This window comes from Sturnira hondurensis, unplaced genomic scaffold (genome assembly GCF_014824575.4).
Source record: "Sturnira hondurensis isolate 20B ecotype Veracruz unplaced genomic scaffold, ASM1482457v3 Scaffold0011291, whole genome shotgun sequence".
NCBI classification, from domain to species: Eukaryota; Metazoa; Chordata; class Mammalia; order Chiroptera; family Phyllostomidae; genus Sturnira; species Sturnira hondurensis.
Window position 1 is genome coordinate 4,677,302 of NW_028083922.1, and position 15,436 is coordinate 4,692,737.

At 37.4% G+C, this 15,436-nt stretch overlaps 2 protein-coding genes across 3 annotated transcripts in view; both read right to left on the bottom strand.

Annotated features, from left to right (window-relative positions):
* The window catches only part of FHL5 (four and a half LIM domains 5), a 32,128-nt gene extending 27,478 nt beyond the window's left edge, over positions 1–4,650 (bottom strand). For both annotated transcript variants that reach the window (XM_037059743.1, XM_037059744.1), the window contains exon 1: positions 4,410–4,650. The gene's annotated coding sequence lies outside the window, so the exon portion shown is untranslated. The remainder of the gene's footprint in view (positions 1–4,409) is intronic.
* Positions 4,651–11,328: 6,678 nt separating this feature from the next.
* The window catches only part of UFL1 (UFM1 specific ligase 1), a 32,728-nt gene continuing 28,620 nt past the window's right edge, over positions 11,329–15,436 (bottom strand). The window contains exons 14-19 of the mRNA XM_037059745.1: positions 15,083–15,249; positions 14,868–14,998; positions 14,083–14,163; positions 13,682–13,767; positions 12,957–13,137; positions 11,329–12,362 (exon numbers count right to left, since the gene is read on the bottom strand). Coding sequence (XP_036915640.1) covers positions 12,144–12,362; positions 12,957–13,137; positions 13,682–13,767; positions 14,083–14,163; positions 14,868–14,998; positions 15,083–15,249 — 865 coding nt within the window. The 3' untranslated portion in view covers positions 11,329–12,143. The remainder of the gene's footprint in view (positions 12,363–12,956; positions 13,138–13,681; positions 13,768–14,082; positions 14,164–14,867; positions 14,999–15,082; positions 15,250–15,436) is intronic.

The window sequence follows — 15,436 nt, forward strand, 5'->3', positions numbered from 1 at the left end:
AAAAGTGCTTCAGGGGTCCAAGCTCCACCCCGACTGGGAATAAGCTCGACTCAGCCTGGGTGGGGCAGTTTTTAGAGAAAGTTTTGATTTTCAACCCAGCTTTAACAATGATAAAATTGATGACAATGTGTCTGTTCTGCAACTGTCTTAGAACTCTGAAAGGAGGCACACACGATGAAGTGACACTTTCAACACCACACATGTGTTACAGTAAAGGTGGCTTCATTCTTTAGCCTGTTGTACGGTGGAGGCTTGTGTAAGAGAGGGGAAGGGAGAAGAAAGAACATAACATATATAAAATCTTTCATTAACCAGGATGTAAAACTATGATTCTGATTATGCTAGCTTTGTAGTTTAAAACGTAATAAAAATAAAATGAAGGAACCAGTCAAAAATAAACAAAACAATAACTACTCTATTTACCTTAATTGGAATACCTGTTCATTCTAACTTACAATACTTTTGTAAGTTGTTATCCATTTTTTTCTTTAGGTTATAGTTTAGAAGATTTTTGGATTTCAAGTATCAGTTTCCCAGGTGAAATTTTGATAAGGTGTATATATATTTATTTATATTAACTAGTAGACAGTGCGCATGTGTGTTTGGAGAAGAACGCAGAGGCTAAATCACTCAGGATCTTGACTACTAATAACAATAACTACCACTTAACAATTACTCTGTTGCAAGTTATTGTAACATCTTTTCTTTCTCATGACCAACCTAAGAAGAAGGTGCACCATTATGACCACTTTATACACAAGGCAAGTGAGCCACGCAGAGGCTAGTGACTTTTCTAAGTTCCCGGACTCAGTGAGCGACACAACTGGGATTTCAGCTTTTGCCAATTTGGCCCACAAAGTACGGTCCATGGATCAGGATTATCAGCATCACCTGGGAGCTTGGTAGAAGTGTAAGAACTCAGGCACCAACTCGGCATCTTAACGACCAGAGCTGATTCCCAGGCACCTTCAAGTGTGAAGACATCTGCTGTAATTCAGTATCGTGCTTCCCTTGAGAAGGAATCCAGACATCATCCTAGGCCAGTGGAGAGTCAGGGAAACGTTTGAAGAGATGGACACAGTGAAGTGTCTTTAGACCAATTGTTTTAGGTTAAACCACTCTGGCTTCACTGTGTGGGACGCAGTAGAGGAGGGCAATTCTGGAGGTGGGGACCCGTGAAAGGCTACTCTTAGACAAGTGAAGGAAGAGGCCGGCCCGAAATAGGGTGGTGGCAGCGACAGAGGAGGGGAGTAGGTGAGTGTACGAGGTAGCATCTCTAAGGTAGAACTTAGAGATACTTTGGATATATGATGGAGGGCGAAGTGTGAGTTCACCCTACATTTCTGGCTTGAGCAGCTGGCTGCACTGCATCATGTCATTTACTGTACAAGAGTATATTTGAGGGAAGTGGGGCGGAGAATAGAAGAGGGAAATAATAAACTTACTGTCAAATTAAAATGATACAATTTGAGAAGATTGCGGGACAGCCAAATATTACTGTTCAGATGGGGCTCAAGAGACGGGGCAGAGAAACCATGTGAATCACTCGGGCACTTTGGAAGGGGGCCTATGGCAAATTCTGTGTCACAGTTTTTAACTGGCTTGCCTCTGATGTTCCTCCCTCCCTTCCCAAAGGTATCCACTGGGGGCCGAGCCTGCTCCCGGAGTCCTGTCCTCAGCAGGCAGCTAGCTATATAGGTCTGTAATTTGGAAAATATATTAGCTAGAGATTTTTTAGACTCATAAGCACATAGAATAGATGATGAGTGAAGTAGTGACATTGCAGAGAGAGAAAAGGCATCTAGAACGTAGGGGAGAGGGAGAGAAACCTGCCCAACAGACTGAGAACAGTGCTCTTGGGTGTGGAAGGAAAACCAGGAATTTGACATCATGGAAATCCTGGGTGAATAGTGTTTCAGGATGGGGAGAGTGGATAACAGGGTAGACTGCTTTGGAGACAGCAAGTAGAGGATGAGAAATGTCTGCTGGATTTAGCAGTACACTAGTAATTGTATCCTCAGTGAGCCCTCGAGAACCTGCTGGGGACTGAAGCCAGAGTGCAGTGGATCGAGGGGTGCGGGCTGAGCACGTGGAGGCTCTTCAGAGAGCGTGGACAGTTCAAGAGATTCATCTATGAAACTGGGAAATGAGGGTAACTGGAGGAGCTCAATAATAAAGAAGGTTTTCAGGATGGGAAATTTGAACATGTTTAAATGCTGATGGAAGGAGCCAACAAAGAAGGAAAGATTAGCACCTGTGATCCCTGAAGTGCAGGGTGGAAGATAACGGGCATAGTTTAGGTCTGCCCTTTAGTGTCCAGGCCCACCAGTGGGTGGGCACAGGGGTTCGGGAGGATAGCTGGAGAAACAGGAAGGGCCACTGCAGCCATCCTTTCCACAGTCCGGGCTCTTCAGAGGCTACACCCTCTTCCCCTACACCCCAAGCCTTGCTTCCACCGAAGGAACTGTTCTGCTACTTGAATCTTCCACTGTTCCTTCCACGACACTGCCCAGGCAAGGATGACAGCAAAGTTAGCCCCTGCTTTGAAAATTAACCCTTACACTACATCTTCAGCTAAAATCCTTGCCTAAATTGCCTGTCCTCAGGTGAGGAAAATTTAGAGACAAAGTTCGGGCATACTTCCTCCTGAAGCTTTTTAACGACTTGGTGAACCCACCAGCCCCATGATGTGTCTGAAAGTGAGGTCCTTCAGGGGGAATAGCGTTTCACATGAGGACCTCAGAGAATACTCAAAGACTGATATGTCATTGAAATATCTATTTGTACTGGACTTTTTCTCTGAGAAGAGGATGTGATTCTATCAGATAAAGGGGGTCTGTGACCCCACAGATATGGTGAAAGATAAATGCTCAAGCTGATCGTTTTGAAGGGATCCAAGATGTTACGGCAGGAAGGTGTTCTCCTCCTCCTTTCCCTTCTCCACTCAGAGCCCTTCTAAGCTAACAAAAGGTAACAAAGAAAAATGATGACAATCCAACAGGGAAAAGGCAATTACGAGATCACAGAAATGCAAAATCTGACTCAGAGCTTCCCATGTGAACCTAAGTGTTTGGTTTTCAGTTCCAAAGAGATAGTGTTTCCTAGATTAAAAACATAAAAAACAAATCCAGGTTTCTCCATGTTCTAGAAAACCATTTCTTTTCAACATTATAGTAGAAAGTTACCAGGCTTGTCTAAAAAACCTAAATTAATACAGCTTTACTCAAAATGTTGTTGGCAAGTAGAATAAAAATGAGAGGTAAACTTGTCAGTGAGGTGATGTTATATTAAAACCCAAACCAGCTGCTCTTGTTTAGGCAGAACAGTCCCAGAATTGGCAACTAATGATAACGTGGGAATAAATAGAACAAGTGGAAAAAACAGACATCAGAGTTTACTTTCCCTATCAAGCAATTTGGATTATGGCTTTAGGCATATATCATAACAAATATGTTAAAAACTCTCTTACATGATACATATGTTTGCAATATTTGTGTTATATTTTATTCCATATACTTTCCTAATAAAAATGCCTGAATTTCTACATGACAGTATTATGGATGTGAAATGAGGGCTAAAGTGACTTGAGGGTTTTCTTATACTTTATTTATAAATATTACACATTTTATTAGTGCTTTTCTTTTTTTTTAGTTTTCACAATCCTGAAACCAAAATCGACAGCTGAGAAGTTGCATTTTGTTTTCAAATGGATGATGGACACCAAAGAGGGTCTGACTAAAAATAGTGGAGTAGAAAGCATAAACATATGGGATGCATGCTTCTGCTTAAGCGATGCTATCTTGAGTTCAAAATGCAATGCTTTAGACACACATAGTATCATTATATATGTGTGCGGCCAGACACACAGAGACATTCTAATGTAATCTTAGAACACCTAAGATTAGGATTATACTCTACACTTGCTTCTGAAAAATAGTCAGATTTTTCTTGAAAATAGAATCTCATTTAAAATACGTAGATCACTTCAAATTGTGCTCTGGGATATATAAATCCAACCATAAAACACCCTCAGTGGTAAAGACAGTCATTCAAATAAATTAAGTCAAATGGAACCCCAGAATCCCGCCACCCTTTATGACAATGAGGCTGTGCCCCCATGAATAAAGACCATTTGCAGAACTTAGGAGGCACCTCCAAAGAGTTATCTGGACACTATGTTGCTTCCACACGCATGTCATCAAAATGAAAATCTGAAATCTCAGCATATCAAATTTGATAACTGTTGGCTCAACGGACTTTTAAAAAGTTTCAAAGAAACTTCAAGATCTTGACTTATCTTGCCCTATGCAGTCACTAGAAAGTTTATAAGAATTTCCTGAACTTAAGGAACCAAAATACCACATGAAAAACACATAGTAAACATTAAGGAAAATAAAAGCAAAACTTACTTTTTCTTAAAGCTGCTTCTCCCTGTAATTTAAACAGTTAAAAGGAGACTGTGTGATGATTTTTCCCTCCAACACATTCATAGGTCAACTCCAAAGGGACGGAATAAGCCACCAGAGTTATCTGAGGGCCCCTCCCAGTTGCCACTTTTTCAACTTTGTACAAGAAAATAGGAGGCTTAGTGGGTTTCCTCCAAGTCTTGTGATGTGCACGTAGCTGACTCCTGCTGGGCTGAAAAGGCATTCCTTGTCCATTTGTACTTACAATTACGAGTAACAGATTCCCTGCAGGACAGCCTTAAAGGGCAATCCCACCAGGATTAGTATTTGAAATATCTGGATCAGCTCCAAAAAGCTTAAAATACAAACTGCACACACACACTTGAGAAATTCCCACTGCAGAGGCTAAATTAAGAGCACATTTAAATTTTAAAAAATTCTAAAAGGCTTCTAAAGGCTAATGTATTTTCTGTTTCTTTGATTAATCTGTTGTTTGTTTGTTTTGTTTCCTAGTGACTATCAGAACCTTTCTTTTACGTTAGAAATGGCTGAACCATAGAGCTTTTCTGTTCTCACCTGCAGTGGCTGGTAGTTTGAGATGAGCCCTTGGTTGTGGCCTCTAGTACTGTCTTCTTGAGAAATCTGGAAACTTGGAGGCGTGGACTTGACTAGAATAACTCCGGGTTGTTGCCTGCTCCCTGCGCCTGCAGTGTGGACTGAGCATTCCCTGCTTCTGCCTCTTTCCCTGTGAGCGGGTAACGATTGTTATGTCATCGCTCCGGCTGTATGATTTCACTTAAGCACAGACTCATCTGGCTTTTTGAAATCTTCAATTCAAAACCTGAAAAGTGGCCAGAGGTTTCAAGAGTTGAATTTAAAGACATGTTTGAATAGTGAACTGATCCAAAAGAGGAATTCTTCGTGGGTCAAATTGATTCCTAAAGCGAGGAGTGTTTGCTCCTAGAATCTCCAGTGGAGGCCATTTCTTTGGTTTGTAAGGTGGGATAAGAAAAGAAACGTTCTGCCTTAACTCCATTTATTCCCAGACCAAACTGAAACTGACCTTGTTCTAAGTCCCAAAGGGATAGATGATATACTAATATTTTCCAAGGTCAAACTCAGGTATGTACAATAAAAGATAGAGCTAGCGAAAGGCAAAGCCAATCAACTCTATGTCTTGTTATTCACCTACTTTGGTGTCTAAGATATTAAGAAAATGGAAATATGGTGATTAACAGCCACACACTGATTCAGGAAAGGACACAAATACATTCAGTTAGTAATAGATTTTAATCCTCACGATCCTGCTACATAGGCATTATTTTCTCCTTTCATAAGTGAGGAAGTAGTCTTGGAGATAAAAAATTGAGTAAGGCCCCATATAGTTATGGGTCCATTACCCGCTTTGTTTACACCTATGCTCCCTGAGAGCATAATCTACATTCACTGATTCAACTCTGATCCTCCTCTTCCCTCCTCAAGCTATTGCAATCTATCTTCCACTAGAGCCACTTCACCAAATAAGAAAAAAAAAGCTTCATAAAGCTCATAAAAGATCTAAGTTAGTATCCCATAGAGCACTGTTTTTCACCTTACCAGAAATGTCTCACCTCTGGCCATGTTTATTTTTTACAATTTTTCTATTTGTTTCACTAAGTTACACTCTTTGATTTCCTCCTTGCTCCTAGGTCTGCGGCCCCCTCCCCCTTTATTCGCCTCCTCCGTCCCCAGAGCTTCCTCCTCAGTTCAGAACACTGCACTCTGCAGAGAGTGACAACTACCGATGATATATTATGAATCTCAACTGGTATCACTCTCGAAGGTTCTAGGTCATTATCCAATAGGTCATTGTCTATCGGTAATCATTGTTTGATATTCTCAGGCATTTCAAACTCAGTCCCAAATAGGTCTCTTCATCTCCTCCCCACTCCTGTTAGTCTGCTGTATTTGCCACGTAGGGGCATAACCCAATCACTCCAGTCATCATCTTAGACTCCCCCCTTTCCCCACTACTTCTGCCATCCTCATCATTCATCTCACCTTCTGTTGGTTCTTCTAAAGCATCTCTCAGATTTGTCATCACCTTGCGTTCACGTCCTCACTCTCTGATTTGGATTTGTTGTATCAGTCACAAAATGACTGGCACCTGCCTCAGTCATGGTCCCCTTCTACCACTTCTCTATATTACTGTAAGACAGTATTTATTTAAAAATGTTTATCAAATTATAAATAGATGATTCTTGCAGAAAACCCAGAGTAAGAATTGGAGAAAAAATCAGATGACTTTCATTTGAGAAACAGCCAAAGCCCAAATCTTTACCCACAGCTCTTTAGAACATCACGTACACATGTGTGTAACTAACTGTTCAAGGAAATGTTTATGTAAATGGTTCTATTCAAATTTTATACTTATATATTTTATTAGAAAACCAAGACTACATTGTATACAACTCTGTGTTCCTTTTTACTTAACATACTATGAGTGATTTTCCAAATCTTAAATATTTTTGAAGCAGCTGTGAATAATGGTTTCAATAAAATGAGATACATTATGGATCAGTGCTCCCTATTTTTCTCTCTCTTAGATTTGTTTTCTTCAAGTCCAAAAGTTGCCCTGAACATTTATAATGTATGGATCACAAGGACTTAAATTTAGGTGAGAAAAGGGGAAAAAGAAAAATATAGAACACTCACTTTATTTTCATTTATTAAAATACTAAACAATTGTATATTCTGCCTTCAAGCAATTATCCAACTTGTAAGTCTATATAACAGTAGGTTAAATGCTACATATTAGGTACAGAATGACAACCTCAGTAGGAAAACAATTTTATAAAGTGCTTTTCCTTCTGTACAGCAACAAGAAACATAAGAGAAAGCTTTTGGAAACTTTTTTCTTAGCTTGACTGGTCAGATTTTCTTGGTAGACTAGCATCTGAATAAACAAAATCATTTGAGAGCCAAGAGGATGGCTTCCTTTCTGTGCAAGACACATTTGTCCATTTTTCTGTTCAAGCAGAGGTGGGGGAAAAAATCTGTACACATTTTTAAAATCCTCATCCAAAGATAAATTATATACGTGAGACAGAGTGAGAAGGGAAAGAGAGAAACATCAATATGATAAACATCATTTGTTTGCCTCTTGTAGGTGCCCTGACTGGGAATTGAATTTGTAACATTTTGGTGCATGGGACAATGCTACAATTGAGCAACCTGGCCAGGGCAAGACCCATATAAATTTTTAACTCCAATTTTTACTTATCAGGTAGAGGAGACATTGATTTTACAAATAATATATACATCTTAAAAAATTTTGGTTGTCAAACTGCCTCCCAGAATGCATGATCTTTCTAAAAGACAAATCAAATCACCTTATTTCCCTGGTTCATTGAATCTTTTAAAGGCTCCCTTGTTTTCAGGATGGTGGTTAAACTTTTCAGCTTAGTGTGTAAGTCACTTCATGGCCCTCCTTATGTTTTTCTAGCTTCTTTCCACCCCACTTCCCAGACCATTTATTTCTCATACTTTAGGGTTTCTCAAATGCCTCATTTTATATTAATTCACATCCCAGTACTTCTGAATCTTCTTTTCTCAGCCCAGAAATGTCTGCTGTCCATTGCCCCATTCCACCAGGCTAATTCTACTTGTCCTTCAGGAGTCCGTTCAGGTCATGTTCAGCTGTTCAATTCCCTTCCCTGCTGTGCAAGTTTGACTTTCATTTCTTCTCCTATAGCATCCTCTGATTACTTATCTTAAAATGCTACACATATATTGAACTTTTAAAATTGTTGTTCAAGTACAGTCGTCTCCATCTGACCCACCCCCAACTCTCTCCAACTCCAGACATCCCTGTTTCCCACCCTTGATCCTACCCCCTTTGGCTTTGTCCATGTGTCCCGTATATATGTTCTGGAAAACCCTTCCCCCTCATTATCTCCTCCCACCTCCCCTCTGGTTACTGTCTGTTTGTTCCTAATTTCAACGTCTCTGGTTATATTTTGCTTGATTGTATGTTTTCTTGATTAGGTTTCACTTATGGGTGAGATCCTATGGTATTTGTCTTTCACCAACTGGCTTATTTCACTTAGCATAATGCTCTTCAGTTCCATCCATACTGTCACAAAGGGTAGGAGCTTCTTTCTTTCTGCTGTGTAGTATTTCATCATGTAAATGTATCACAGTATTTGATCCATTCATTTACTGATGGACGCTTAGGATGCTTCCAGCATTTGTCTATTGTAAACTGAACTTTAATTTTTGAATCTTGATATCTCTTTGAAAGCAAGGTAAATTTTTAAAATTTACATTAGTATTCCCCGTGCTTAGCTCTCATACAGGATTTGGGAGATTTTTGAGCCAGGGGTTTAAATTCACTCAGTCTTTCCTTTCTTCCATCACACCACAACATAATCTCTTCCATCCTGCTCTTCAAATACACAAATGGGTAAATTTACTGCTAATCACTGAGGAGAAATACAGGTTGAACAGAGGCAATTCTGGTAAAACAAATAGTAAAACACAACACCAGATAGAACTTACAAAAATTTAATACGTTTAGTCATTCCTTTTTTTTTTTGGATGTAAAGGAAAAACACTGTGATTCTGAAAACTAGAGAGTCAAGGGTTCTTTCTTAAATGGTTTGGATGAAGTCTATCCTGGCTTCTATGAATTGCTTTGTTTGCTTAGGGTGGTTTTCAAGGTAGAGCAATTTGTGTGAATCCTAGGCCTCTTTAATAGTGTTCCCAGATTTCTGTGGAAATGGCCATTCCAGAGTTTATACATGTGTTTTTATTTAATCTCCCTATACACTGGGGTGAAAACATCATAGACATTAGCCAAAGAAAGCAAACCTCCCATTGTCCCAAACCCCTACCCAACTCACATAAACTAGTTCTCGATAGAAACAATCCCACTTGGCTCTGGGTCCAGTGGCATTTCTGAGGAAGGAGTGAACTGTTTCTTCTTAATCTACAGGCGGCACTTTACTTCAGATGCTTCTTGTTCTTAACCTCAACCTGGGTGCTTTATGGTCTGAATGAAGTACAATCCCTAAAAGTGTTCAAGATGATTCTACATTCAGGTTAAGCAACTTCTACATTTATTGTTTTAATTTAGCATTAAGATCATATCTAAAAATACACTGATTTTGATAATCTACACCACTCTTCACTGAGTCTGATGGCCAAAAATGGGTTTCCCTTGATCCTTCAAAAATACAGGTCTAGAGGTAGAACAAATGAACATGAATGCCTGAACATGTTATTCAAATATACTCAAATAGAAGAAAGTAACAGATAAGAGTATAAATGCACATTTGCTGAAATCTAGGTAAATGAAAAGGTTTGCTAAAGTGAAATGGCTAGTGAATGGCAAATTTTCAAGGAGAGAAGGATACTGAGAACAATGAAACTATTTTTGTGTAAGAACAATATAGTAAAATTTTTGAAAAATGTTCAGAATAAGATTTAAAAATGTAAATATATATAATACAAGCATTAATTACCTAGTAATAATTAAAATAATGGAAGCTTCAAAGTACCATAATACTTAATGGAAACAATAGGCAACTTTATTTTAAACAGCATTCTTAAATTTGCCCATGAAGATCCCAGTACGTAAACATTTAACAATTTTTATTTTTTAACAAGTTAGATTTTTACATAATAAAAACCAGCCATATAATTTTACTTACAAAACAATAAAAACTGTTCTTATTTACTATGAAAAATAAGAACTATTTTGATAAATAAAAATATTTAATGCAAACAAAGTAAGAATGGTTTTCTTTTTATTTGCTTCATTGTCTATTTTTATTTTCACAAACTATCATCTGGTTTGGCAAAAAGAAAAAGATTACCTTGGTATCTTCTGAAATATACAATACTTTTAAAAAAAAATTTTTTAAAGATTTTATTTATTTATCTTTAGAGGGGAAGGGAAGGGGAGAGGGAGAGAAATATCAATATATGGTTGCCTCTGGTGTGTCCCCTGCCGAGAACTGGCCTGCAATTCAGGCATGTGCCCTGACTGGGAATCGAACCATGATCGTGTGGTTCGCAGGCCCACACTCAATCCACTGAGCTACACCAGCCAGGGGGATGAAATAAACAATACTTCATAAAAAAATCCTCATGAGGTCATTTTCCCATTACTCTTTAGAAACAGAGGGAGGGAAAGAGAGAGGAAGAGAGACAGAGACATTGATAGATTGTCTCTTATATGAGCCCAGACGGGGATCAAGCCCATAATCTAGGCATGTGCCCTGACTGGGAACCAAACCAGCAGCCGTTCAGTGATCAGACGACACTCCAACCAACTGAGCCACACTGGCCACGGCTGATACGAATGATAAAAGTCTTAAGCAAAGATTGAATAAAAAATTATGTTTGGTGTTCAATATTTTCAAAGCTGAATAAACATATAAAGCTAATTGGAATTTGTGGTCAGAATAGTTGTCATTTTTCCTCCTTTGTGCATATAAAGAAATATATTGATAAAAAATAGCCAATAAAAACATTTTAAAATTTGTTACATTCTTATCAACTTTAATAATGATAATTTGTCTGCAATGACATAATTCCCTTTACTCAATATTAATACTCTGCCTAGAATTACAATAGTGGTAGGCAGATTGATTTTTATATTCAAACATTTTAAAACAGAGTTTTAAATACCACAGAGAGAATGATATAAAATAGTATTTTTTACTATTTGAGATTTAATTTACTATCATATTCAAAATAAATTTTTTTCGATATATAGTAAACTGCTGTTTAAAACTCAGTAGGTTGAAATGATTATTTCAAGGGACTAATTAAGTTTTATTTAGTTCAATTAATTTAATTAGTTTTAACTACGATTAATCTTTAGAAAAAAAGAATACTTATTTTTTTAAGTAAGGGTGTTGATTTTTGAAAAATAAAAAAAGGTTGCAGTGATTTAAAAGCACTTATAAATCCCCTTGCAACAAAGTACATTAGGTGCTAGCATGACTGATTGAATAAATGACATTTAGGAATGCAAACTGGGTTAAAGAAAAGCGTTTGCATAAAATTTTTAGTTTTTCCATTGGTAAAATGTGACACACCAATAAACAGCACATTTTAGTTTTTTTCTTACTCCCGTTAGCATCTTGTGTTAGAATTGAGCACAATAACGCACAGCCCCCCAGGTGCCCTTCTGCACCTGTGATGGCCTCCCCTGAGGACCCCAACCACCTATCTGCCAGAAATGGCTTAGCAACAAAAATATATTTTGCAAATTTCTGTATGCTAGGTTTGAAACATTCTCTATTAATTTTAAAATAAAATACACAATTCTCATTTTGATACCAAAGGGAGATTTTTCTTTCTTAAAGAACATGACCACATTTTAAGTTTCTGATTAATATATCACTTGAAATATAATAACACAACAAATGAGCCCCTTCCTAGAAGTGAAAGACAGCAGAAAATTTATTTTTCATTCAGTACGTACATGGAAAGAAAATAAACATGAAATGTATAATTTTTAGAATTATAATGTCTAAAAGAAATCTTCCATGGAGAACTCAATTTATAAACATTCACCTTTTTGTAAGATTTACATTAAAGACAACACTACTGTTTTAACTAAACTGTGTATGTGGCAGGGCCCTATTGGGGGGCTGGGGACTGTGGAGTAAATGTGTTTTATAACTACTCATCATTAATTTGGGGGAAAGAAGCTTAGTACCTGGCAAAGGTAAATTAGGATCATTATTCTTCTGTCACAGATGATTTTCTGGATTTGAGAACAAGGTCTTTAATGGATAGTGAAAGTTCTTGAAGCTCTTTACGAGTAGTAGTGGTGATATCTTCTTGTTCTTTGTCTAATTCATCACTCAAGGAGTCACCTTCCTGCCCAGTCTTCTTATTTTGATTAACTAAGTGCTTTACAACCAGTCCTTGATACTTCACCAAAAGCGTATGCTGATCCTGTGAAAAGAGAAAGGAGAAGAAAAGTAAATAAACACGACTTAAATTTTGTGGAACAAAGTAGTATTTGTTCAACCAACATACAAGGAGAAAACTGAATGTAGCAAGGTCCTTGCTTTCAAAGAGTTTACATTTTAGAAGAGAGAACACATGAATACAGATTATTTTAGCAGTCGATTTAGCCAGGTTCCATCACTAGCAATACACTCAAAGTGATACGGTGGTTCAAAGAAGCCACACTCACTCGTATGGAGGCATTACTCAGAAGAATTTATGCAGAATAAGACTTTTTAACAGACCCTTGAAGGACAGGTTAAACCTGAATACGCTGAAATGAAAGACTGGACATTATTATATCTTTTCCAAAAGCTCAATTTTCAAATTTACAATATTCTCCACCATGGAACTGATAGGACCCTAAAAGACTCTCAAGCTATTCCAAGTTTTTAAAATCAATCTCCTAATTTGCTATTCCTATTTGTGGAAACAAAAGATGACGTTAATATGTCTTAGTGTCCACAATTCACATCTACCCATTTAAAATATTTGGAATTTAATGCTTTAAAAGTTTCCAGTGTATTGAAAATGTAGTACCTCTGGAATTTTACTACTAAGGAAAGCAATGATCTGTGGGACACATCTTCCAGGGGCATGGAGCATGCTGTGGGTGGAGAACTGGAACAGCAGGACGCAGGTGAGGTGCAGAATAAGGGCAGGGTCCTCTGTGACTTTTAGTTGCTCAGCCAGTGCCTGTCGATGCTGGAACAGGATCTGCCTGAAAAAAAAAACCCGTACAAATTCTCACCAATTTCAGTTCTCCCTCTGTTTTCCTTTTTAGGAAAAGGAAAAATTTCCTTTTTAGTTTCTCTAGCTTGGTTATCTAGTTGCATAAACATTTTAAGGGACCTTTTTAGATATGGGGTATAGACACATATAACCCTAAGCGGCATGGGTAAACTAATGGGCTAGAAAATGAGAGAAAAAAACAATACAGCAGGAACACTCAAAGTACTCTTTTCATTTTGAACTGTAGGGGATCAAACAGAAGAGCATTCATTTAAATAGGTTTCCTGTAAAGTCTCACAGCAAATAAAAAGTTCCCAGACCTGATCAACTATGGGATTAAGGGACTCTGCTACCTTGTCAGGGTGGGTCAGAGAGGGACACTGAAGTATATTAAGACTGAATATACTGAATTAAAGGTGTACAATCATTTAGACACAACAGGTCTCTAGGTTCAGAGAGTCAAATTCCAATTTCAGATATAACACATCCAAGAACGGATTAGTACTAATCTGTTCAGGTTAATTCGGTGTTACCTTTCCCTTTTTTTGTCTCCCTTTTTCACCATAATATCACACGTTTCTGCTGCAGAATCCAGGCAGGAAAGAAAGTCTTCTATGCTCTGAAAAGGTATTTAATACCACGATTAATTTTTATAAACAGACTGCCTAAAGAAAACACAACCATTGATACTATTTTATAATTTTATACCCTAGATACAATTTTTAAACAAAGTTATTTTGTCATTAAATTTGAAATTGTGATTTAGGACTTTAGAGAAACTGCCCTCAACTTGGTCTCCTCCTTCACCTCCCAAAAAGGCACCTCAGGGCAGAATACTAGTTTTAGATTTAGTTTAAAATTATTCTGATAAAATCTACTCAAAAGTCACAAATTCTGGCTCCAATATATCTAAATAAAATCAAAGTTTACTTACCTTTTCATTCAAGGAGGTATGGAGTTTTGTAAGAACTACTTTAGTTTCTTCTGATAATTTACTTAAAATTTTTTTTCTTACCTATGGGGGAAAATTCTTTAGGTATTATGATTTTGACAGATGTTAGATATAAGATCAAACAAAATGGAACAAAAAAGTATATTTATTACTATAACAGAATGTTGAATGGAATTTATCTTTGTTCTTGAATTTTATATGTCAAACAAAGGACAGTAATATGCTAAAAACATTCTCGTATCAGAGAACTAGTCAACTGCCAGTCAGCAAAAGAGGACACAGCCTTACCCCTCCCACCTGCCAGCGGTGTAAGAGGAAGATGAGAGAAGAGAGAGGGAGCACTATGGGGGGAACCAAGCACAAGTGTTCTCTTTAGAGACTAATTCTCCTCAGAATTAGTGTAAATATTGAAATGAGATGCTGTGACTAAATGAAGATGATGCAAAGTTATGGAATCTGGCATGAACATTATGAGACTTGCAACTCAGCAGGAAAAAAGGATGTGACCTACCAATAATTAGGAAAAAGGAAAACTGCTGGTTCCCAAATAATTGAGCCTCATTACTTTTCACAGACTGGTTATATTACCAATACTGCTAGCAACCGTATATACACTGTACTAAACTTGACCTAAAATCTTTTTGTTTCCTAAAATCTTTTTTCTCCCTTTTATTTTCTTTCTAGACTATTTCAGATGTGAGAAAATAAAATATGCTCTGATTTCACAACAAAACACATCATGACTGGCAAGGAAATCACAGACATACTTCACTTGTAATGGCTGCAGGGTCGTCGACTGCCATCATTAAGTCCGAGGCTAAGAAGTTGAAAATGAAATTGGTGACATCGGTACAGACTGTCTTTAGCAAGTGTTTGGTAAGAGCAGTCTGTGTATCATCTGAAAAACAAAGGTGCTTTATTAAAGTGAATATCCAGGAAAAATTATGAGAGTCAATGAATGAAAAAAAAGTATTAAGTATACCGGTGAAGAACTTGATCCCCTTTTCAAATAATCTAATATTATTGTACAGATTTGAAACCTCTTCTTGCAAGTCCTTGATTGTGCGCTTTCTGCCTGTTCCAGAGGCCGAAGTCGTTGAAGACATGAATACTGAACGTACCACCTCGAGGTAAATTTTATTAAGAGGTCTGTGAACAAAATAAACATATTTAGTTTATTAAAACGTACTGGGTTTACACAGATACAAAATTCTGATTCCATGGAAATAAGGTTTATGAAAACACTTCTCTATTTTTTAAAACAAGAGTAATCTGGAGAAAAGATCATAAGAATCTCTTTCATTCCAGAAACTATAACTTAAATAGATAATTTTCC